Below are 22073 nucleotides of genomic sequence, written 5' to 3'. Positions count from 1 at the left end.
ATTTTAGTATTTCAAAGGGCTTTAACACCCTTTCTGTACTTCAGGTACTTCGGTACAGCTAGTCTTTTGCAACTGCCATTTTATGTTGCGTAAGTTTCACGAAGTCATTATGGCATCAAAAAGAATGACTATGCAACACCGCAGGTTTGTTCAAATAAGCACCCCACATACTTGCTCACAGCTTGCACAGTGATACAGGGAGGCACACGTGCCAGTGTCTTCACATCTGGCTCTTTATAGACTTTTTGCGGTCCCACTGAACTGGCATTCTGCAAGCGTCAGTTCCTTCGGGTAGAGCTGCTCACACAGGCTGCCAATCTCCACGCACATGACTCTGGATCTGCTAAAGATGGTATTTGAAAAGGACTGCTGCCAGCATTTACCAAGCAGCTCTACAAACTAACTGTTCTGTGTCAGCGCAATTTGAGTGTGTGGAGCAGTTTGAGAGGGCTGTGTTTTTATGAGCAAATACTCATTTGGTCACAATAAAAGTTGTGACGTCAATAAGGTGAATATTTCAAAAACAGGTTTACTTCTGAAAGATCAGTAGTGACAACACTGATTAATAGACTCAGAACTATGTCATGACATCAAATACTTTTTGCATCTACCAAGTTTTATTCTTCCAGGGACAGGGCTAAAAAAACCACATCAGCTGTTATTTCAAGGAGCAAGGGAAGTAAGCTTTTTGCTGTCTGGTAGATATCAGCCTCACATTAGTCAACTAAAAATTGTAAGTTCTTCAGTTTTAAAACTGCTTTGGTTTTAGAGGAAAGAATACGTTAGTATCAATTGCTGTAAATCAACAAGACTACCTTTCCTTGTTACCTTTTAAGTGCAGAAATACCTTAGCTTCCCCGTGACTGACAATCAGCTTCTAAAGAGACCTAAAGTCAAGGTAACATTTTTTTCATAAATTGTAATTGCAATTATTTTATCTGGTGCTTTATATCACCACTTGAAAAAAAAAAGAATTGGTAAAACCTAGAAAGATCCATCTCATCACTGAAACAGAGAAACTATTGCCAGTTATTTGGAATACCACAGATATTTCAGACTTGTATGGAGACCCTCAGCAGAGCCAGGAAGTGCCATTCACAAATAAAACCCAATATGACATCATCACACACTTAATTGCTTGCCAGTGACAGGGTCAACTTTGTACAACCATTGAGTATCATACTGTTTGCATGCACGTACTGATACTGCCACTACAGGACCCACAATCACTCAATGACAACTGACAGTTATCTTGAACACAAACTTATTACTAAACAATTCTAGTTCCTTATTTTTGAAAGATACTGGGTTTTATAATTATATCTGCTTTTTAAAAAGAACTGTTGTAAATTCCTTTGCTGGTCTGCAGGCAATACATGCCATTCTGCTTTCACGAGTGTTGTCCTTAAGCATCGAATGTTGGTGAAGTGACCTTTTGAGGAATTAAAAGTGATCTGCTTCAACTTACAGGCCTTTTGGTCAGAGAATCACAGTTCTGGATACTAGTCTGATATTTTCTTCTGGCATGTTTCAACAGAGATAGCCTGTCCTAATTTTAGTCAGGGTATTAACTGAACCCTCCACAAACAGACCTTGAGATTAATGGCAAGGAGCAAACATTTCCTCTTCTTTTTCTTGGAAAGCAAGGACCTACTCACAGTTCTTACAAAAACCAAAATGAGGAGGAACTTTTGGAGTACCGCTTACAAAGTCTCTCTAGCTGCCGTATGGCAATGGGATAACCACCACTGTAGTTACAGGCCTGCCACACAGCACAGCTGGTTGTATCTACTGCTACCTTGTTTGTCCTAATTTTTCTATTCAGAATTCCCCATCTGATAAAAAGCAAGTCAGAAGAATTCAAGGTAAAAGCTTCCTATGACAGTAAGACAATACGAGGGCATACATCCACCTAACATGCTGGATTTCATGCTTTTATCAGACATAAATTTTTTATTGATTTTTGTCTCTAATTAGAGTAGAAAAAAATTCAAGCTTTTTGTTGAAGAGACTATCTTTTGGTGTTGCGTTCAAACTTTTAAACATATGCAGGGCGCTTGCACCTGACTTGGTGTTAGGCAGCCAATGCAAGGTTTGTTCAGTTGTCTGTTTAGCTTCAGTAGGACTGAGAACAAGGTCAGCTGTAACTCGTGGGGAATGAAAAAAGGTAGCCAAGAGGGTTCCCAAGGCAGATTGCCCTTTACCTCAATGCTTTTAAGACAGTAAGAATTCAACAATCAGCCTGAAATAGCTGAACAAAGGAGTTTAAAAAACAAATGTTGAGGGTTAATGAGCAGATAAATAATGGGCAAATAAAATCCTATTTATTTAGATTGCTATGTCAATAGCACAAATTGCAAGCACGAAGACATAAAGGCCTGAATACCTGTTTCTGGTCTTAAAGGTATGTAGACAGTATGTCACAGAGAAAAAACATGCTCAATACACCCCCCCAATTTCACCTTCAGAAAGTGAATCACCTAATGACAATATACAGTGGCAGAACATTCAAACACAGCTTTGAGCCCTTTTATTGCATTCATTTTTTCTTTGCTTTAGGGAATTGTATTAGTCTATTGATTTCTTGTGATAGCAAATTGTTCAGATACCATGTCATGCATTGCCTTCAACATTGTACCTCCTGAAGACAGTCTTAATTTACCATCATCTTTCCCTGTCAGGGGCAACCGCTCTGCCTTCAATGAGTAATGCTGAAAAGCACTACATTACCACTAGCTATCACAAGGTAAAGGAGATAAAATCCACAAAGTGAACTAGTATGCTGCAAAAAGAACAATCACCACTATCCAAAACACCCTAAGAAATTATGAAAGGTAGCCTTCAAAAGAATAAAAAAGTTTGGAGCTCAAGCAAATTATAGGAAAGAAGTTAATAAAGTTCTTAGAAAAGTCTGCCCTTGTGTTCACTCATACTCATTAAGTCGATGGAAAATAATGGTTAACAGACAGTTCAACATGTTATATTCAATTTCCTTCTTTTCTATGTTTGCTAATTCACACAAATTCTTCCCAGTTCAGCTTGTCTCAGAAAAGTAACAAAATCACAAGTTTCCTTGGGGGAAGAGAGGGAAAGGAAGAAACAGTTGCTGGAGTACTACAAGAAAGTATGCCAGGAAACAAAAAGCACATGCTGCAGACACACAACAGATTTCCAAGAAAAGTACAATTCTTGCACCACTGTTGCTAGTGAACAGAGAGTTAATGTGGCACTTCAAAAGCTGAAGTCTTTGTGTGGCTTACAAGTTCACAGTTTTCCGTATGTGCAGGTATATTCTTGATATAAAAGGAATCTAAACTGTTCTCTCTTTGGGTCATATTTGGGGTAAGATTCAAGCTAGCAGGTTGGTATTATCTGGGCAATTACAATATTTGCTCAATGAAACCTTCAGAATTCTTGGAAAATTTATTTTAGCTTTGGAAGCCTGATTTTAAAGACTAAATAAAGCATTGCTTTGGTTAATTTAATTCAAGAGAACAATATGGCAAGGGTCACCTTTTTGAAGGCCAACAGTAAGGAGCAGAAAAGCCATTCTAAACCTTTACTTAATCGCTAAGAACCAAGAGCAACTGGCAGCTGGATCAAAAGTCCTGACCAACTATTCTCATTCATTCTTACCTTTTGCCTCCCTTTTCTGACAATCTATAGGGAACAGCAGGCATTCAGAGCTTGAACTGTACATTTTGAAGAAAATCACAGACACTAGTTTTGAAGTCGTGAGAAACTTAAAAACTTACAGTCAAGAAAGTAAAACTTCATTTTCTGCGGTGGTGAATGCTGGGAACAAGCACAACAGATGGCAGAATCAGCTAGAGATGTAGCAAGAAATATGGGTGCACTTTAGAGCCTATTTTTATAGGCTTCATATTTCTCAGGCTTTATGGTTATACGGTTTCTATAGGATGCTGACGTGCAAGTAAGGATCAAGAGATCCCTCACTTTTTTAAAATCAGGTTTGATTGAGACCGAATGAACAGGAATCAAAACCTATCCAACACAGCTTTTTTATATGCCCCTGTCACCTGTCCTGCTTTCAGGGGCTGTTCCGGAGAAGAACAAGCACTTCCAAAGTAGATGCATTGGTAATTTCAACCCAGTGTCAACATCTTGAGCTTAGAAAACTCTGCTCTCCTCTGACCTGCACTGGGACCCAAGCACACTGACAAGGCAGAGGGAACCTCCTCCTATCACTAGTCTGCACTACAGTAATCAGTTGCACAAAGAGAAAGAAAACTTCATGAAAGTCTTATTGAGCATAACACCACAGAGCTGACTCAGAGCACAACTCTTCTGTGATGAATTAGTCACAAGAGCTGGCAAGTTCATTGTACTTTAATTGCTGTCACTGCAACAGTAGGGTTAATACCTGACATGACTGCTGACCTATCTTTGAAAGTCTACGATTATTCTCTCAGAACCAACAAAGAAAGGTGTTGTTAGAATTACAGAGTTTCAGCATGTCTTCCTATCTGTCAGTTATCTTCTCAAACACAGGTGTACTAATCTGCACCGTTTATGATTTGGTTTGTTTCTTTTCTATATATCCTCTTTGCATTGTATTAATGCAAAGAGTTGTAACTCAGGAATTTTGGCCATGAAGCTCAGCTCTGTAAAAAAAAATAATAATTGTAAGAATCAACATTCAGTAAGGAAGATTTCTCAGGCTCCAGAACCAGTATGCAGCAATTGTAAACCTTTGAGTCAGTTTTGAACCAGGAACCTGCAACCACATTCCTCCACACACCCCCCAACAGTAATACCACCACAGCTTTTATTTCAAACTGTATACTGAGCATTTGCCTTTTCAACCACAGACTTATTTTACACCTGTGTTAATGCAGAAACCTTTCCTCACCTTTAACGTGGCAGCCAAGCTGGCCATGTGTTCATTCAGAGTGCTCTCCGACTCCTTGTAAGTCAGGCAGGTGAACTGATATTCCTCTGGATCAAAGGCATCTGCTCCCTGCTGCTCCACGTCGTTAGCTACCCCATCATAATAATCCTCAATATCCCCAGGATCCTCATCCTCTTCCTCCTCCTCGCAATCAGGGTCATAATCCTCTTCATTGCTGTCAGAGCCCTGGCTGTTCATGTCCACGGACATCTTAATGCCCTGTTAAACTGCAGACCAGGAAAGCAATTGCAGCTTCTTTTTCTCCTCCAAACTTTTATCGTTCTTTTGATTTCATCTGAGCTCTGTCTCCTAAGGGGGGAAAAACATTTTTTTCTGTTGCCTAAGAAATTGTAAGAGAGGCCATGTCAACATCACACAGGTGATCAAACAGCCAGGAATGGACCAACCCAACGGCCCAGCTAAAGAAGATTCTGCTGTGCAGGTCCCTGGTTTGGATTCAACGTGACTCTTGCGCCTGCAAAGCCAAGGCTGCTCTCACAGGTGAGGTCTAAAACCTCAGAGACCGGCTTATTACATTGCACCCTAGCCCCCAGTATGGGCCCCAAGACAAAGTTTTGACATTTGGAAAGTGGCTGCATAACCTTCACTATAGATCTTTTCAGAGATACAACTAAATTCATAACTTTAAGATTCTACCAACAGCCTGAAGTGCTGCAGAAAAGCATCATATTCATTGCATCAACAGGAAAAAATACAAACCCCTTAACTATGACCATTGTAGCTAGAAAGGCAACCTGTGATACCCTGTACAATTCCATACTGCTCCAGACCCACAGGCATTAAATGGGACTTTGGAAAATAAGATAAGGAAACAGATCTCTCACATACACCCAATTCAACAGTCTTCGATACCATCTCAAAAGAACTGGTGAAATTAGTTAATCCCTTTAAATAGGTTCTACTGGATATAACGTGGCCTTACATCTGAGGTGGGAAATAAAACTCATTCTCTCATTTAGTTACCTTCTCAATATACACTTATTATCTTCTGAATGTAGAAATCTATGCTCAAGTGTTGACAGCACAAGAATCAGGACAGTCAACTTCTCTTTTATATTCTCATTGGTACTGGAAATTTCACATATTTGACTTATCTGAACTAGAAACCTTCTGCTTGTGTAACTAAACCACAGAAATTAGAGTTCCAAGAGGTCCAGCAGTAGAGCACATACAAACCTTGAATTATGGTCATCTCATATTTAGTTATAAATTTCCATTTAACTGAATTACTTAGGTTCAAGAGAGAATATGTTAAATACAAAAGGCTTAAAATAATGCTGCAACCAAATTTTACATACAAAATATATACATAAGACCAAAACTGTATTTTCCACAAGCAGCAGGAGGTATTGTGGTTTTCATACACGTTTGCATTTTGCATTACTATGTTGTTAGCTCTGTTACTCAAATATATTCCCACAGTATCACAATTTGTAGCTGCTGGGGAAACCATAAGCGAGCTTTGAGAATCTTTACTTTAGAGCACAGGAAATTTCAAACATAAATTTTCATTTTTTTTCCTCAACACGTTTGTTTTCTGTTTCCAGTAACCTGACCAGGCAGCACAGAATAACCAGGAAGAGACGTAATGTACAATTAATTTGAGGGGCTGCAGTCATTTCAGCAGATACAAATCTCCAGTGAGAGAGGATGAAGGCTAGCAGCTAATTATATTATCCCCGAATTCTGGTCTCCATCCCTTTCATTTGCCTCTTGATTCCTTAGCTATCCACAACATAAGTAGCACACAAATACCTTATAGCATGGCTTCCCATAGAACTTCAGAGGAGCAGAGGCACCGTCTCTCTCCATATTGGAAGGAGACAGGTGTGAAATTTGATTTGACACATGCAAAGCAAACATACATTGTCCCTCCCACTACCCTGCTTAGAGCTAATGATTCAGTTCTGGGCTTAATCTGTATCAACACTGACCTCTTGCATGAAAGTAGTAATGGATCTCTACCTGTTAAACCTTATGTTAAAGGACTAACTTACTTGAGAATCCAAACCCACTGTGAGCATTCCTACACAGATATCAATAGCCCAGCACGCAACAGCTTTGTTCAGCCAACCTCTGAGCATCACAAAGCCTGAGCAAGTCCACCAGTCAGGAAACGTCTCAAACTCACTCAGATCACCCCATGTGCTAGAGACAGAAAAAAATCCCAAAACACTAGGTCCATTTGTAATCTCAACACATAGTGTGTCCCATCCAAGCAATGAGATGTTTTCAGGTATCTAAGTAGAGTAACAGGCCTACCCGCTACCTCAGCAGTTACACACCAGTCACTGGGGAAGAGTGCCACTAACACATTTATCTGAACAAACAGAAGAACTGTTTGCACGGGTAAATGGGATATATCAAGCAGAAAACAGTCTGCAGACTGGACGACTTTTGTGACTCCTGTCACAATGTCCTAGGAAAGAACTCACCTCCAGCATAAACGAATGTCACACGGACATGTGTGAAGAGAGGAAGGCTAAGGCACAAGCTCTGTGGACAAAGCAAAGCAGGGTACTACGAGAACAAGGAACAGAACTCACCTCACCTAACGCTCAGCCTAACGCTGATCAAATCACAAGCTCTCTGAATACAAATTAAGACAAGACACAGCTAATATTTGATAGCACTAGTTTTTAAGACAAAGATGTTAAGCTCAAAAAAGAGGGTCAAAAAAGCAAAGAGCGTTTAGATTAAATAATTACTGCAATCCCCCCAAATCAGTGTAAAAATTTAAACCATATTTAGATTGCTTTCCTACCCACCTTCATCCAAGATACTCCCTCATCTTCACTAACATGATTTAATACCCTCTCTTCCTCCAGCCTCCTCGCAGGAACTTGTAAATACATCCACCCCTACACCCCACTGCCTATCAGCTCCAACAGAGATGCCCACTTGCTGACTCCTGCTTTGCAACACAATTCTTCTTGGCAAGGTCTTTTGAAACAAAAGGTCTTCAAATATGCCACCATCGGTTCCTCTCTGACTTCACTACCATCAGACACAATACATTACGCGATCCCACCTCATATCTTGTCCCACTACATCATTCCTTTCTGATTCTTTGCCCTCTGCATCCACCTCTGTGGGATTTTCCTAAGTCTTTTGGAGGATGCTCCTCTTCTTTTTCTGTTGATATTTCACAGCTATTTGTGATGGCTTTTTCTTCCTTCACCTCTTTATTGTTAATTCCCGAAGTGCAACTCCTCAAGTCTGCCCCTCCTGAACTACTTATCCATGTAAACTTTAAATGGGCTAACACTCTTTCTTTCCTCTGGAACCATCTACAATCTCAACTCCACACTGGCTATCAATGTTAATCACACCTTTGTCCACGTTACTCAAACCTTTAATTCATGGATCATCCCCAATTGCTTCTTCAGACATGCAGCTTTGCTGTTTCCTTCTCCATTGAGTTTTTAGACAGGATTTTTTCATCCCAAGAGTGAGAAACTAGAACATCCCCCATTCTTTTCACCACAGATGACTCTGCAGAGACCTCCTTGCAGCCCTATCACACATCCCCCGTGAACATGCATGCTCTCCTCCCACTTCCCAGGCTTTGTTCATACTATCACGACTGCCTCGTCCTTCCCAACTCATCTAACCCATTTCATTCCTGTCTTTTTTAAATCTATCATCACTTTTAACAAGTTATTTTACACATACCTACACAAGCCTTCCTTCCATGGTACCTGGTCTTGAGCAGAAAGGGACCCAGACCATTTAAATTACCTCGGGTTCATTTCTTTTGTAACACGTGCCAGACTAAATCCTGTACTCGCCCGCACCGACAGAACACTGCGTACTTGTAGAAGGAAAGCCCAGGAAAACTGGGAGAGAAGGAAGCTGTGGAGGAAGAGCCGGAATGGCAGCGGGGCGAGGAGGGAGCCCCAGCACAGCTCACTCGCAGCCTGTGCCCACCGCCGGCCTGAGAGCTCACGGGCTGCGGCTTCTCCCCGGGGCAGCCCCAGCTCGGCCCCGGGGCGGAGCGGAGCGCTGCCGGGCGCTAAACCGAGCCGAAGCTACGGGCAAGCGGCACCGCGTCCCTCACGTCGGGCTCGCCCCACCCCAGGCCCTGCCGCGCCGTCCGGGCCCCCGCCGCCTCCCGCTGAGGGACGCGGGCGCGGCAGGCGGCGGTGCTCACCGGGCGCCCCCGGCTCCCCCGCACCGCGGCGCAGGCCGCTCCACCAGGAGCCCACCAGGAGGCCCCCGCCGCCTCACGCCCGCCGCAGCGCAGTCCAGCTCCCCGCACTTACCGGGCGCCGCGGAGCGCGGCCGGGCGGCGGGCAGGGGAGGCAGGGAGCGGCGCTCCAGGCTCCTCCTGCCGGGCCGCCACTGCCTGCACGCCGGAAGCACCGGCCTCCGCGGAACGTCACTTCCGCCGGGCGGGGCCGAGCCTCCGCTGGCCCGGACCACTGTGCCGGGCCGGGGGGTGTTACAACGGAACCACGGGGGAGGGCAGGGGGAGATGGGGCCGGCGGCAGTGTCCGCCCCAGGCTGCCGGCTCAGCGCCCTCAGGATCCGCCGGCAGCCCAGCGGCCCGGCCTCGGCCGGTGTCGGCCCTCAATGACAGCACCCGGAGCCGCAGCGGGGAAACAGCCAGCCACCGCCCCCGCACCGCCGCGGGCAGCGGCCGCCACTATCCCGGCCTGCCCCGCGCTCGCCTCCCCCCGTGTCCCGGCGTGCCGCGCGGCCCGGCACTGGGGTAAAGGTCGCGGGGCGGAGGGGGCGGCACTGGCTCGGCGGGGACGCAGCACCCTGGCCCCGTTCTTCACCTGCTGCCGCCATGGCGGAGCAGCCGCAGCCCATCAGCCCCGTGAAGAACTTCTTTGCCGGCGGCTTCGGAGGCGTCTGCCTGGTGTTCGTGGGGCACCCGCTAGACACCATTAAGGTGAGGCGGGACGGGGGGGCGGCCGGGACCCGGGGCCGTGCGGCCCGGGGTAGGCGCGGGAGGACTACGCTTCCCAGCGAGCACTGCGCGGGGCTGGCGCGGCCGCCCGGCGGGCGCTGCGGAGGACTACGCGTCCCGGCGGGCGCCGAGGGAGGGCGAGGCTTCCCGGCGTGCACCGCGGCGGGGTGGCACGGGGCGTCCCGGCATGCACCGCGGGGCAGGCCGGCCGTGCGGTGGGGCTCCCCCTGCTGGTCTGGCGGCACTGCGGCCCGCTCGGCGGCCCGCCGGTTTGTAGCACAAACGGGAGGAGCGGCCGTGTGGCGGGCGCTGGGAGGAGCTGGGAGCCTGTCTCAGGGCCGGGAGAGCCCGGGGGTGACCCTGGGACGGACGGACACCCCCGCACACACTCCACTTCCCCTAGGGTCCCCCCGTTTTCCCCGTCATGTGAGGAAGCCGAGTAGTGACGCGGGACCAGCTCTCTGGTGCTGAGGTGGGGTTCTTATCCTGGGGTCACCCCAGCAGTTAATTGAATGCATTAACTAGTAAATACATCAAAAATTCAATCCCTTTTCTTCCGCAAAGGGTGACAGTGATGTTTATCTCTCTACCAACATCATAAAGTCCAGTCACAAAACTCACTCCATAATTGTCATACAGAGGTTTTTCTCTGAATCAAAGTTTAGACGGCAATATGTAATAAAATAATGTTTTCCTATCCTGTTTTACTAGGTCAGACTGCAAACGCAGCCTAAGCCACAGCCCGGTCAGCCTCCACTCTATTCTGGGACCTTTGACTGCTTCAGAAAGACTCTCGTTGGAGAGGTACTGCGTTAGCATGTCATCTCCGATGCTGCCAAAAATATCAGTTGTTCCTGTACGTCCCAGGAATGGAATCATGGGGGAATGTTGCCCTGGAGACTATACAATTCTTGGGTTATCAGTTGAATTGGTTATAATTAAAATTTTTAAGGAGGTTACCAGACTTGGAGAATACTTAGCATCTGCGTGCTCCAGGTGCATGTGTCTTTGTTTTGTTAAGAAATGCTTTTGGTTCAGAATAATGTGATATTAATATCTGAACTTAACGACTGGAGTGAATGTTGGCAGTTGTTTGCTGGCTTTGTTGTTGTAGCCAGTGGAATCTTGCTGTCTTTGGTATTTGGAGTTGACTCTGGAAATCCTAAAATAGACAATGACTTTTGTTGATATGGGTAGTGCTTTTACTTCTGTAAAGTGTATCTTTACAGAAGATCTTTACATTGCATCTTTACATCTTCTATAATGTGTTATGCCATATACAAGAAGCAGAGGAGCATTAATTGATTTTTTTTCTTCCTGCTTCTTTTTTTTTTTTTTTTTGAGAATAGAGGGTCAGTTATAACAGTTTTGTTCAGTCTTCTTCAGAATGTGGACGCTGGTTTTCACTTCTGAATTAGCCGTATCATGTGATTGAACTGTAGTCTGTTCTGTTTTTCGAAAGGCACACAGTCTTGGTTTAAAAGCCTGAAGTGACATAGAATCCAGTTTTCTGCTTCATGAGTTTTCTCAGCAGCTGTTTACCATTTGGAAACAACGGCTATAAAGCCCAACTTTTTGTTTACTAGTCTGAAGTCTAATTTCTGACCACTGGACCTTGTTAGGTAACTCTGTTAAATGAAAGATCTGCCTCATACCTGAAATCTACTTTCATTACGGTACTAACACATTGTTATATAACCAAAGCAAATCTTGCTTCTCTGGTCTCTCCCACAAAGTGCTGAAATGCTTTGCTAGCTCTGAATCCCTTGCAGTTTTTAACACCCATGCTGAAGCATGGACGTCAGAGCTGAACCATAATAATAGCCTTGTGATGTGAAGTTCAAAAGTAATGCTGCCTTTCTACTCCTACTCAATACTCATCAGCTTCTACAAGGAAAAGCATTAAATCTCTCTGTCAAGGCCTTTTGTTTCCTGCTGCTCATGGGAAGGTTGATCAGGAGTGTCTGATCTTTGTCAGCCAGATACAGTTTCATTACAGAGTCAGTTGTGCCTGTAAGCACGCAGACACATATTGGGATACACAGATTATTGGGGGGGGGGGGGGGGGGGTAGAGAAATGAGCAGGCAGACCAGCAAATCTTTAATTTCTGCATCTGGCCTTTAACTGGAAAGGTAACACTTTTATTAGAAAAAGTTCTCTTCAAAGGCAAGATAAATGAAACAAATGCTGCTGCTGAGGTCTGCATTAGAATTTTTCCATGTGTGTAGTCTGATGAAGGGAAACATCAGGAACATAAAGTTGTACGGTGAAAAAGTTTTGAACTTAGGGAAGAAAATAAAAAGTAATTTGCTCTTGAACTTGTTCCAAATTAAGTTTGTGTGAGGAGTGAAGTAGTTCAAGTCAGTCTCCCTGGCTCTTTATCTAAAGAGTGAATTTGGTTCAGCATTCTCAGGCTCAGCGTCAGGATTTTATACTGATATGTTTGATGACTTTTATTAATAAAGCACATGTGCATTTTTGTATGTACCTTTTGACATCTATCTGGACTATTATTCAGGTGGCTTTTAACTTCCTTATTCTTGAGATGTAAGTGCAGGATGCCCAGTATGGGAACAGAAGGGTATAAGTGGTGCTGTGTTTTCCAGGAAAGATAGCTTTCCTCTGCAACAGGCCCTGAGCCTCAGCTAAATGTGTATAATTGCAAATGAACCACAGACCGCATTATTCTTATGATTAATTTGACTGTCTCACTGATACTATCCTGTATTGTAGCCTTTTGCTTCTTAGTAAGTTGAAGTGTGTGCAAAGTCTATTGAAAACGAAGTAATTGTGCAATGTTTCCTGCAGGGAGTCCGAGGCTTATACAGAGGAATGGCAGCACCTATTATTGGAGTGACACCCATGTTTGCTGTGTGCTTCTTTGGATTTGGCTTGGGAAAAAGACTCCAACAGAGAAAACCTGATGACGTTTTGACGTGAGTTTCTGAGTTAATTGGACAGTTGGGAAAGGCACCCTAAGACTCTTGCAGCCTGCTGTATTGTTGCACACTGAGTTGTGGTGTAAATTTGTCTCTTCTCCTAGGTTATAAATATAGTTCTAAAAAAATAAAACACTTGTGTTTTAATGTTTCTGGAAGCGTGGGACTGATAGCACAGGCTAAAAACGGAGAGTGTGTGGGCAGGTGCTATGCAATTCCCTTTCTACGCAAGAAAGAGCCATTAAGGAACAATTCTGTTTTGGATGAGTACGGTGTGAAATATATAATGATTGCCTGCCAACAGTCTCGCTATTAACAGAAACTATGGGAGAAATATGTTCATGGTCAAGCAGTCTTGACAACATTCACAGTCATGATTCTCTTTTCTCTGTTATTTGTGACTCTTGCTGTGTTCTTCTGTTAGGATATAAGAGTAGCCATAGAAATGTTTTATTATTAATTTCTGAAAAGAGATGGTTATGAGCAACCCTTCTCTCGGGCATGTCTAGCCTGAAAGAGAGATGGGAAGCTAAGAAAACTTTGTGTGGCTTTCTACAAGCTAACTTATGCATGAAGAAAGCCCCCCTACCTGTAAAGTACTCCCTTAACTTCTTTGCTGGGTTGTGATTTATAGCTCTACAGGAATGGAACTGTGGCTTAGTGACTTTTTATTTGATTATTTGTGCAATACTTAGGAACTGTGTCAGAAAACAGGAGTCCATTTGTGTTGAGCCAAGCATGGTGGGGTGGGGGTGTGTGGTTTTTGTTGGAGTCTTGCCTGCACAGGGGTCTTACCTGGGTGGTGTGAGTGCAGCTGGCTCTGCAGCACCAGTCATGGCTGTAAGATGGACCGGGCTCCCCCTCTCGGGTTGCTCAGAGGGAGGCTGGGGCACTGCTAACTTACCCTGTGCTGCCGTGGCAATATCCTCAAGCAGACAAGGCTGCAGGGTGAGACCAGGGCAACAGTAGGGAGTGGGGAATACAAGGAAACATATGGGCTGTGGGCTTATTTCCAGCAGCCTAATCACCTTGGTGCCTTATGTTTTATATACATCATACCAAATCGAAGTTTTAAGGAGCAGGCTGGAGAAGGGCAGCATAGGTTTTTGAGTCTTTATGTAGAACTCCTCTCAAGCAGAGCAGTGGGAAAGAAAGAACAAATACATGGTGGAACCGTCATTCTGCCCAGCTGTGCTGTACTGGGGGTGCAGACCTGACACAGTAAGATATACTGTGCTTGGGACATGAGGCTCAAAAATGAAGGTCAGACTCCTAGCACCATGGTTCTGTGCCTAGAGGCAGGCAGGATGGCAGTGGTTCTCCATGCCAATTTTGAAAGGAAGGAGATGGAGAGAAACCTGGGATGCCTTTTCTATCTTTGCTGGGGCTGAATAATCCCAAGGTGAGCTGGAAAACTCAAAGCTTACTTTGAGCAGGAGGCGCATGTAGAGTCGTGAGGGAAGTCTGAATGGTCTGGAAGATTTAGAGGGCGTTTAAGAGTAAAGAAAGGTGTGAGAATTGGAAAACCTGAATAGAATGCCATCTCCTGGGGAAGTGGGGAGAAGCAGGAGGCATGGAATTTAGTTGGATTGAGATGTTAGGTCATTTTACTAGGGAACGTAGCAGGAGGCTGGACATAAAGATAAGTTTGTGCTGGAGAAACTCAGCCGGCTTAAGGGATTTCTGTCATAGAGACTTTGCCACATGAAAGCACATGCAGATTGTGTGGGATGATGGCAGGTTGGTAGGACAGACTTGATGATGGCAGAGGCTGAACAAGTGAAGGACTGAGAGGTTGCACAAAGGAGGGTCCTGGCTGCACAAGCAGGAATACACATGGGAGCTGTGGCCCCTGAGAAAAGTGTGGGAGGCTGGAGGAGAGAGCGAGACTGTTGGGAATAAAAAAGAACGGGAAATGCTGTAGAAGAAAAATGCGAGTACAAGGAATACAAGCAAATACAATGGATGTGAAGAGCTGAGTTATGGTTGCTGTGGGAACCAGTGTGCTTTGAATCCTAGAGATCTTAAATGTTTAGCTCTAATTATGCATTGATGAGGCACTTCTGCACTGGTCAAAAGCAGGCCATGCATTTCTAGTTCCACTGCCAACCTTGTGTAGAACAGCACAATCTGGTGATACAGGGATCTTTCTGCCCTTTGTTTCCTATGTACTATGTTGTGTTAGGGTCTCTTCTGTTTCCTCGGGGCAGATATCCTCAGCTGTTTGCTGCTGGCATGTTGTCAGGTGTGTTCACAACTGTAATCATGGCTCCAGGAGAGAGAATCAAGTGCCTTTTACAGGTAAGGCATTGGGTGGTGGTGATGGGAATTTAATCTTAGGGGTCTTGTCTTTCCATACCAGGAACTTCTTTGGTTAGTGTATTTACTCTGTTCTGTTTTTTGACAGGACTGAGGCAACTGTCATTTAATGCAACTGTGTCACGAAGAAGCGTTATACAAACTCACCATGACAGTATAAGTACATACAGCATTCGCTGCTCTTTTCATTTTAGAGAGCGCAAGCCTTAGACTATCTGGCATTACATGAGGCATTGGTGGATGCTTAAGTCCACTGCAAAGTATGAAAAAGTCCAGTTTTTCAGAATGATTTTTTTCCAAAAAAAAAAAAAAAGTGCAAAACTACTAGATCATAAGACTCTTTCTAGTGTAAAGTTTTTGTTACCTTGACGGGTTCCCAATACGTAACTAAGGATTACATTTCAAAATACATTAAATAGCTTTCTAATGTTTAGGTGGCTGTTATCTCTACACCTCCTCCAGGGTTTTTAAAGTATTGTTGGAAAACATGAACCTGAACAAACAAAAATACCGTCTTCAGCAAAGATGGGAAGCTTTGCTTATTTCAGGCTGTGTTGAACTCCGTTATTATGGTGGTGGGTGGTCACATGTTTGTCCTGACAGACATGATATCATGGAAGCTTTTATACAGATGCAAATTGTTTGAATTTTGCTAAACTATTTGAAGGCTATTTTTGTCAATGCACATGTAGAATTACCTAACTGACTTCGGTTGTTTCAAATTTGCACTGTGGAAAAATAAGGGAGAATCTAGCCTCTGCCTGGAACAGTAAACATGTCCTCAGCTTGAACATGAGAGAGCTGCTTGAGGAAGTGACATGGGTTTCCTATGCAGGAGCGTCTGAGGAATGAGTATGTGCTCCTTCCTCTCTGGAAACATGCATGTGGCTTTCTAACTGTTAGCTGAAAGATTGTTCACCAGCCAGAAACCTTCACTAGTCAGAAACTATCACTTTAATCCTTCAGATCCAGGCAGCTACAGGTGAAACGAAATACAGTGGCTCTTTGGACTGTGCAAAACAGCTGTACCGCGAGGCTGGAATTCGTGGCGTGTACAAGGGGACAGTGCTAACCCTCATGAGAGGTGAGTGATGGAGATGTTCTGATGCTGCTTCTGTGTGGGGTACTTTAAGATAAGAAGCCTGACATAATATCACAGGTCTCACTGCCCCTTTAGCCAATTGGAGATACTGTGTCACACTTTTTTGCAGTCTGCAGAGCTACTGCAGTGCCTCAAAGGGACTGAGAAATAAACATGAGATCTCAGTGACTGAGGAATAGATTAGATGACAAAGATCAGAGGGATATAGGAAGTAATTAAGATCTGAAAAGCCAAGAGGAATGAGAGACTTCAGGAGAGAAGCAGAGAGAGCAAAGAGAAAAGAAAAATACAGAAGTGGGCTTTTTTAAATGTTTTTTTTTCCCTTGGGAAAAGGATTATGAGACTGTTGCTGTATAATGCTGACTGCTTTAAAAGATATGATTGCGGCAGTTCTGATTTCTACCTGCTTGAATGTGGGTTATTTTGGACTGGGATGCCACGACCGCTCTCACAACACCACCACCAAAGTAGTTGTGCCAGACACAGAATCCTGTACGTGTTTTGCTACTTTCTCCTTTGAAAAGCATTAGATTGTTCCCTGTACTGGGGCATTTTTTTTCCAAGGCTAAGCTGAAATTTCTGTATTTTGATATCTCCATTGAGGAATTTGTTCTATCCTCTGCTTCTCATACAAGTGTAGCAGCTAGCAATATAACTCTGGCAGTGTCCCTGGCCAGAGGCTGGTTCTCCAGTTCAGGCATAAGCTAAGAATGGGCTGTGGGAGTACCTTAAAAAAAACCAAACCAAACCCATCAACTGCAAAAAAAAAAAAAAAATAAAATTCCAAAAATACAGTCATTAGAACAAATAGTGTGCAAAACTTTTGCAGTTCCTGAACTGCTCTGATCTGTTATGAAGTAATTAAGAAAGCGTAGAGCTGTCTCATTGTTAGCTTAATGGCTAGCAGGCAGGTTATAGTCTGATTTGAAAGGCTGCTGACAGATGTGCTTAAGAAAAGATATTTTCCCAGTTCTTGCCTTTAGCACCTGCTCTCCTTGGGAAAGTTCAGGCTCCTCTGTCTAAAGTAACAGCAGATTTTATTTTGTTTGTAGAGGATGTTCAGAAAAGGAATCTGGATGTACTTAGTGGTGTTGCTGAGCTGGCATGGGGCTGCTGTGCCTCTAGGCTTCGTTTCATTTCCCACTACTCACAGTCTTTGTTGTTTACCCACTAGATGTCCCAGCCAGTGGAATGTACTTCATGACGTATGAATGGCTGAAGAACATTCTGACCCCTGAGGGAAAGAGGTTAGTGAAATCTCACAGTCATCATTTTCTGGACTTCCCAGATGCTGCTGATAAATCTCCCCAGTTACGAAGAGTTTGAGAGCAGTACCATCGAAACAAACTTAAAATAAAAGGCTGCTCATCTTGTGAGTTGAGCTGTTTTGGTCTGGTGTTTACTGGCAAATAAAATAGTATTCTGAGTTTCTCTCAGATTCTAGCCTTGGACCTTACTAGCCAAGTAAGGAATACTTGAAATAAGTCTCTCACTTTCACCCCGTGTATGGTCAGAGAGCTGGCTTTTGTTTGGTTTTTGGTTTTGTTTCCCCCCCCCCGAGTATCTGCATGTGTGCTGTTGAATGAAAAGATTTGAACCTTTAGGGTGAAGTTAGTACGTTTTAGCCACAGGGCTCTAATTCTTGGAAATCTTTCTCAGATACTGCACTCTGTGTCTGCAGCATTGTGTTGCTTCCTGGCTGTCAGCCAGGCTGCCTCTTTGATTGTCACCTTTGTCAAAACAGATGAGTTTTTACCCCCTTTTTTTTTTTTTTTTTTTTCCTCCTTCCTTCTCTCTCCCACCCCACCCCAATTCTGCCACAGTGTGAGTGACCTCAGTGTGCCTAGGATTCTCTTTGCTGGGGGCCTGGCTGGGATCTTCAACTGGGCAGTTGCCATTCCACCAGATGTGCTGAAATCCCGTTTCCAGACTGGTGAGTTGCATCCCAGCTTGTCACAGCCACACTCAGTGCAGTGCTCCTGGGAATGGCTGGGCAGCAATGGAAGATGCCGTCTGACCATGGCATCTGGGAGGTAGCACATCTTGAGCACTGCTTGCCACCAGGACATGAAAACCCCAAGTGTGTTCCTAGCATTTCTAGTTGGTTTCCTTGCAAGTTTGTGGCCAATCAGGTTGCACTTCTCTGTTCCTGCCTCCCTGCTAATAGAGCGATCCTGATTTGAGATGCTTGTTTTAAAACTGAAGTGTAGAAGTCATAATAATAGAACTGCTTGTTGTGGCTGATTTATGACAAATGTCATTCTTTGAGAGGTTTTGTTATTTCACTTCAGACGCAGTTGTATTAATTGTAGCCTGTGTTATCTGAAATTTATAGTGACTGGGTGTGCCGGGCTGAGAGCATTGTTTTTAGACCAGCACCTCTGCTCTTAAGTATCTGTGGACTAATTATAGTGAGGATGGCCCCAAGCCTTGCACTTCAGCAAAGTTTAACAGGTTTTTTATTGCTTTATCTAAGAGTCCTAGTCAATGAATATTTTTGTTAAGGCTTTCTGTAGTCTGTCTGTGGACTCAGCTCTCCACTGGACAGTAACCTTTTTTCTTGAGTCACAAATCATGATAATCTAGTGCAGGAAACTTTTTTTTTTTTCTTCTTCTTCTCTGAATAAAGGCTGCTGTGGTTGTTTGATATACCAGCGGCTGAGTGTGAAATACATTACAGCTTTGCATCCTTGTTCCACTAAGCCAATCCCCAATGCTGCTGTGTAGGTCATGTGGGTTAATGGTGGTTCTGTTTAACTGGGTTGGTTTGTGGAGTACTTCCCAGAGACGTGTCAGGAGAAGGAAGAACTCACTCTTTGAATAGAGTAACTTTTTAAAACACCTCAGCAAGTCTGTGTAACATCAGCAAATGAAAAGCACAGGCTGTTTCAATGAAGTCTATTGCTGCCCTTGGCTGGGGCGTATGATAGGATCATTATCTGGTTTTTTATTACAAACCAGCTACATCAATTTTACGACCTTCCTATATCCTGATTGCAGCTCTTGTGAGAGCTGTGATCAGCAGTGCAAGTAAGCAAGACTTCCAACCCTGACAAAAGTTATTCTCCTTTCTTTCCTGCCCCCCCAGTGAGTCGATGATGTAAATTCTTCGTGGTGATGGTGAGCATCTACCTTCTGTTTACTGAGTGTTTAGTAAGGTGTCCTTTTTGTTTGCTTGCTTTTTGCTGAAATAGGTAATTTTCCCAAGCAGATGTTGTCACAACAAACAATGCTTGGGTTCTGGTGGTACCTAGATGGTATAGCAATATGAACCTGTTGAAAATCCTGGGCTGTTACATATGCCACATCCTTCAGCACTTGTGACTGCTACATGTCTTAGTGTGTTGTATTCCTTTCAGCTCCTCCAGGAAAATACCCGAATGGCTTTAGAGATGTGCTGAGAGAACTTATCAGAGAAGAAGGAGTTGCATCTCTGTATAAGGGCTTCACAGCTGTAATGATCAGGGCATTTCCCGCTAATGCGGTAAGTAAATTGTGATTCCAGATGGGTTTTTGGGACTTGGCCACTCACAGTGAATGTTTGCAGTCTGTAGAGGAGATGACCAGCTGCTTACTGTTGTACCATTTCAGTGAGAGATTCTTATCACTGCAGATACATTATTTTTTTTTTAATAGCTGTTGGTGTCCAGATTCTAAAAATGTACCTTAATCTAGGAGAAACACCAACTAAACCTTCCTTCAATGCTCTGCATTTTGCATAAAAGCCCTTTGTTGACTTTCTCTGATAGTCTTTCTCTACTGATTGTACATCCACCAGTAGAAGACAGAAAGTGGGGGGTAAGTTTGGACTAGCTTCCCTTTCACTAAATAGTGAGCCTAACGGAGTAGAAGTTCTGCCTTTGTGTGGAGGGATACAGTAGAATTCTTGCCTCTGGTCCAAGACTACTTTTTTCTTTTTTTTTTTTTTTTTTTTTTTTTTTTGTGTGTGTTCTCTTCCTCTTTCCACATCAGCCATGTCAGGTGTTTACAGTGCTGCATTTCAAAAACTTTGTTTGGAATAGGTTTTTTGAATCCTTATTTGTTCTGTATATTCTCTTTTTCCAGGCATGTTTTCTTGGGTTTGAAGTTGCTATGAAGTTTCTTAACTGGATTGCACCAGGTCTATGAAGACTAGGAAGTCTAGAAATTAGAGAGGAGAAGGAAGAGAGTGCAAGTCTGCCTCAAAGGAATAAATGAATGATCACTTGACGTTTCAGGAATGATTGCTTGCCTAATACCTTTTTGCCTTCCTCACATTCTTTAGGTGGTGCTATGTGCCATTCAGAAATGTAAGCTGTAGCTCTGAAACAGAGTTGATGAGCTCTTAGAGGTGATACACCTGTCTTCTGAGCCAATGGACCACAGCAGTAATGCTGCTAACTGACAGCTGTTGCTATTACACACACTACCTTAAGTACTTCCTCATGGAAGAAGGAGACACTTCTTAAAATGTAGTTCTTTATTTACTGAAGAAACATGTAGCTATTCATGCTGAAAAACTTCCTTAAAATAATTGTTTGGCTGTGTGCGCTTTACTCTCAGGGCATAAGTTAGCAGCTGCACATACTAGTATCTACAAGCAATGTCAGATAACGTTCTCATCTCTGAGTTTTTTAGTTGTGGGTGTTTCTATATTGACAGCAGTTTTAATCTTATATGCATGTAATGCAGCAAATGCAGAACTAAGCAGGGGAGGCCAGAGCTATGCTTCAGTGAGTTGAGGAGTATTACAGATACCGCGCTGGATCTTGCACGCTGATCTTTCCTGTGGAGCTAGGAGGGAAAATTAATTATGCTTAAGATTTGTACTAAACTTTACTGAGGCAGCCAGTGGGGAAATGTGTTTGATCAACCTGAACTTTTCTCTGAAATCCCTTTCTGTCCCACTGAAGATATCCCAAATGTCATTTCAAAAAAAGAACGGCATGGTTCGTCACAACCCACGATATACTTAATTCATCAGCTGCTGTGTCCTGGGATTCGATCCCTGACATGGACCTGAGAAAAATTAAGAGCACTTCCAAGAACTCAGTTTCTCTGACACAAAGGGGATACATGAAGGGGGCACTGGCTCTGCAGTCTTGTCTAACTTAATTCTTGCTCTTGTCCCTTGGCTTTCTCTTAATATTATTCAACATAATCACATTTTAATTTGAGAAATTACTAACGCTAAGAAGCAAGAAGCAGCTGTAATTTCTTCTGGTTTTGATGCAGTGTTATTGGAACTCAATAAAGCTAGCTGCTGCTTGGCTAGAACGTGTGCTTCAGTTCATTTACGTTTTGCGTGGTTAGTTTTACAATTCTTGATTTTGAGGTGTGATTGGGAAATAAGTTGTGCCATGCTGTCTTTAATTGTTAACCCATTGCCTTTTAGCTTTTGGATTTCTGTCATGAGCTGTGGAAATGAATGTTCTGCACTTGATGTGTGTCATACAAGTCCTGTTAGGCGTTGTAGTTGCAGACACAGCTTCTTAAGTATGAAGCCAGACACTAACGCATCTTGCTTGTGGAAGGTATTTTATGTTTTCCAGGGGGAGGCCCGGACACAGATATAGGAGAGTTTAGGGAAAGCATCTGTCCTGATGGCCCGCAGGAAAGGAGGCTGAGCGTTTGTCTGGCACGGTCTGTTGGCCTCTACCATAAGGACACAGTTCACCTTGGCTTTCCGCAGGCACGGTCAGCCCTGACAACTTTCCACCCAGTGCTGCTGCAGGAACCTGGAATCCCACTTTTCTTCCCAATTCTTTGGAAAGACCAGAAGAGAACCTGCCTTCCCTGGAGTCCACCTCTTGTGTTTTATGGTGTGTGGGTGTGAAACCAATGGGGTAGCTGCTGGTGTGGAAAAAATCTCAGTCACTTGG

At 43.8% G+C, this 22073-nt stretch overlaps 2 protein-coding genes across 3 annotated transcripts in view; one reads left to right on the top strand and one right to left on the bottom strand.

The window, feature by feature from the left end:
* ARIH2 (ariadne RBR E3 ubiquitin protein ligase 2) overlaps window positions 1–9317 on the bottom strand; it is a 34764-nt gene extending 25447 nt beyond the window's left edge. The window contains exons 1-2 of one of the 2 annotated variants that reach the window (XM_040593588.1): window positions 9199–9310; window positions 4874–5221 (exon numbers count right to left, since the gene is read on the bottom strand). In XM_040593588.1, the coding sequence (XP_040449522.1) occupies window positions 4874–5122 (249 nt within the window). In that variant the 5' untranslated portion in view covers window positions 5123–5221; window positions 9199–9310. Of the gene's footprint in view, window positions 1–4873; window positions 5222–9198 lie in introns of both variants that reach the window. The other variant, XM_040593591.1, reaches the window with a different exon arrangement.
* A 68-nt stretch (window positions 9318–9385) lies between these two features.
* On the top strand, window positions 9386–21464 carry SLC25A20 (solute carrier family 25 member 20). Its single transcript, XM_040593592.1, has 9 exons — window positions 9386–9833; window positions 10563–10655; window positions 12661–12788; window positions 15002–15092; window positions 16077–16194; window positions 17387–17459; window positions 18036–18145; window positions 19572–19696; window positions 20278–21464. The coding sequence occupies exons 1-9, from the start codon at window positions 9729–9731 to the stop codon at window positions 20338–20340; spliced, it is 906 nt and encodes a 301-aa protein (XP_040449526.1). The 5' UTR covers window positions 9386–9728; the 3' UTR covers window positions 20341–21464.
* The last annotated feature ends 609 nt before the right edge of the window (window positions 21465–22073 follow it).

This window comes from Falco naumanni, chromosome 4 (genome assembly GCF_017639655.2).
Source record: "Falco naumanni isolate bFalNau1 chromosome 4, bFalNau1.pat, whole genome shotgun sequence".
NCBI lineage: Eukaryota > Metazoa > Chordata > Aves > Falconiformes > Falconidae > Falco > Falco naumanni.
The sequence above is the reverse complement of the archived record's forward strand: the minus strand, read 5'-3'. Positions and strand labels throughout refer to the sequence as shown.

Excerpts from the sequence above, each read along its gene's own strand:
- SLC25A20 (XM_040593592.1), top strand. The coding sequence starts at position 9,729 with ATGGCGGAGCAGCCGCAGCCCATCAGCCCCGTGAAGAACTTCTTTGCC. Across the intron at positions 10,656-12,660 it reads GAAAGACTCTCGTTGGAGAG|GGAGTCCGAGGCTTATACAG; the intron begins GTACTGCGTTAG and ends TGTTTCCTGCAG. Across the intron at positions 17,460-18,035 it reads CTGACCCCTGAGGGAAAGAG|TGTGAGTGACCTCAGTGTGC; the intron begins GTTAGTGAAATC and ends ATTCTGCCACAG.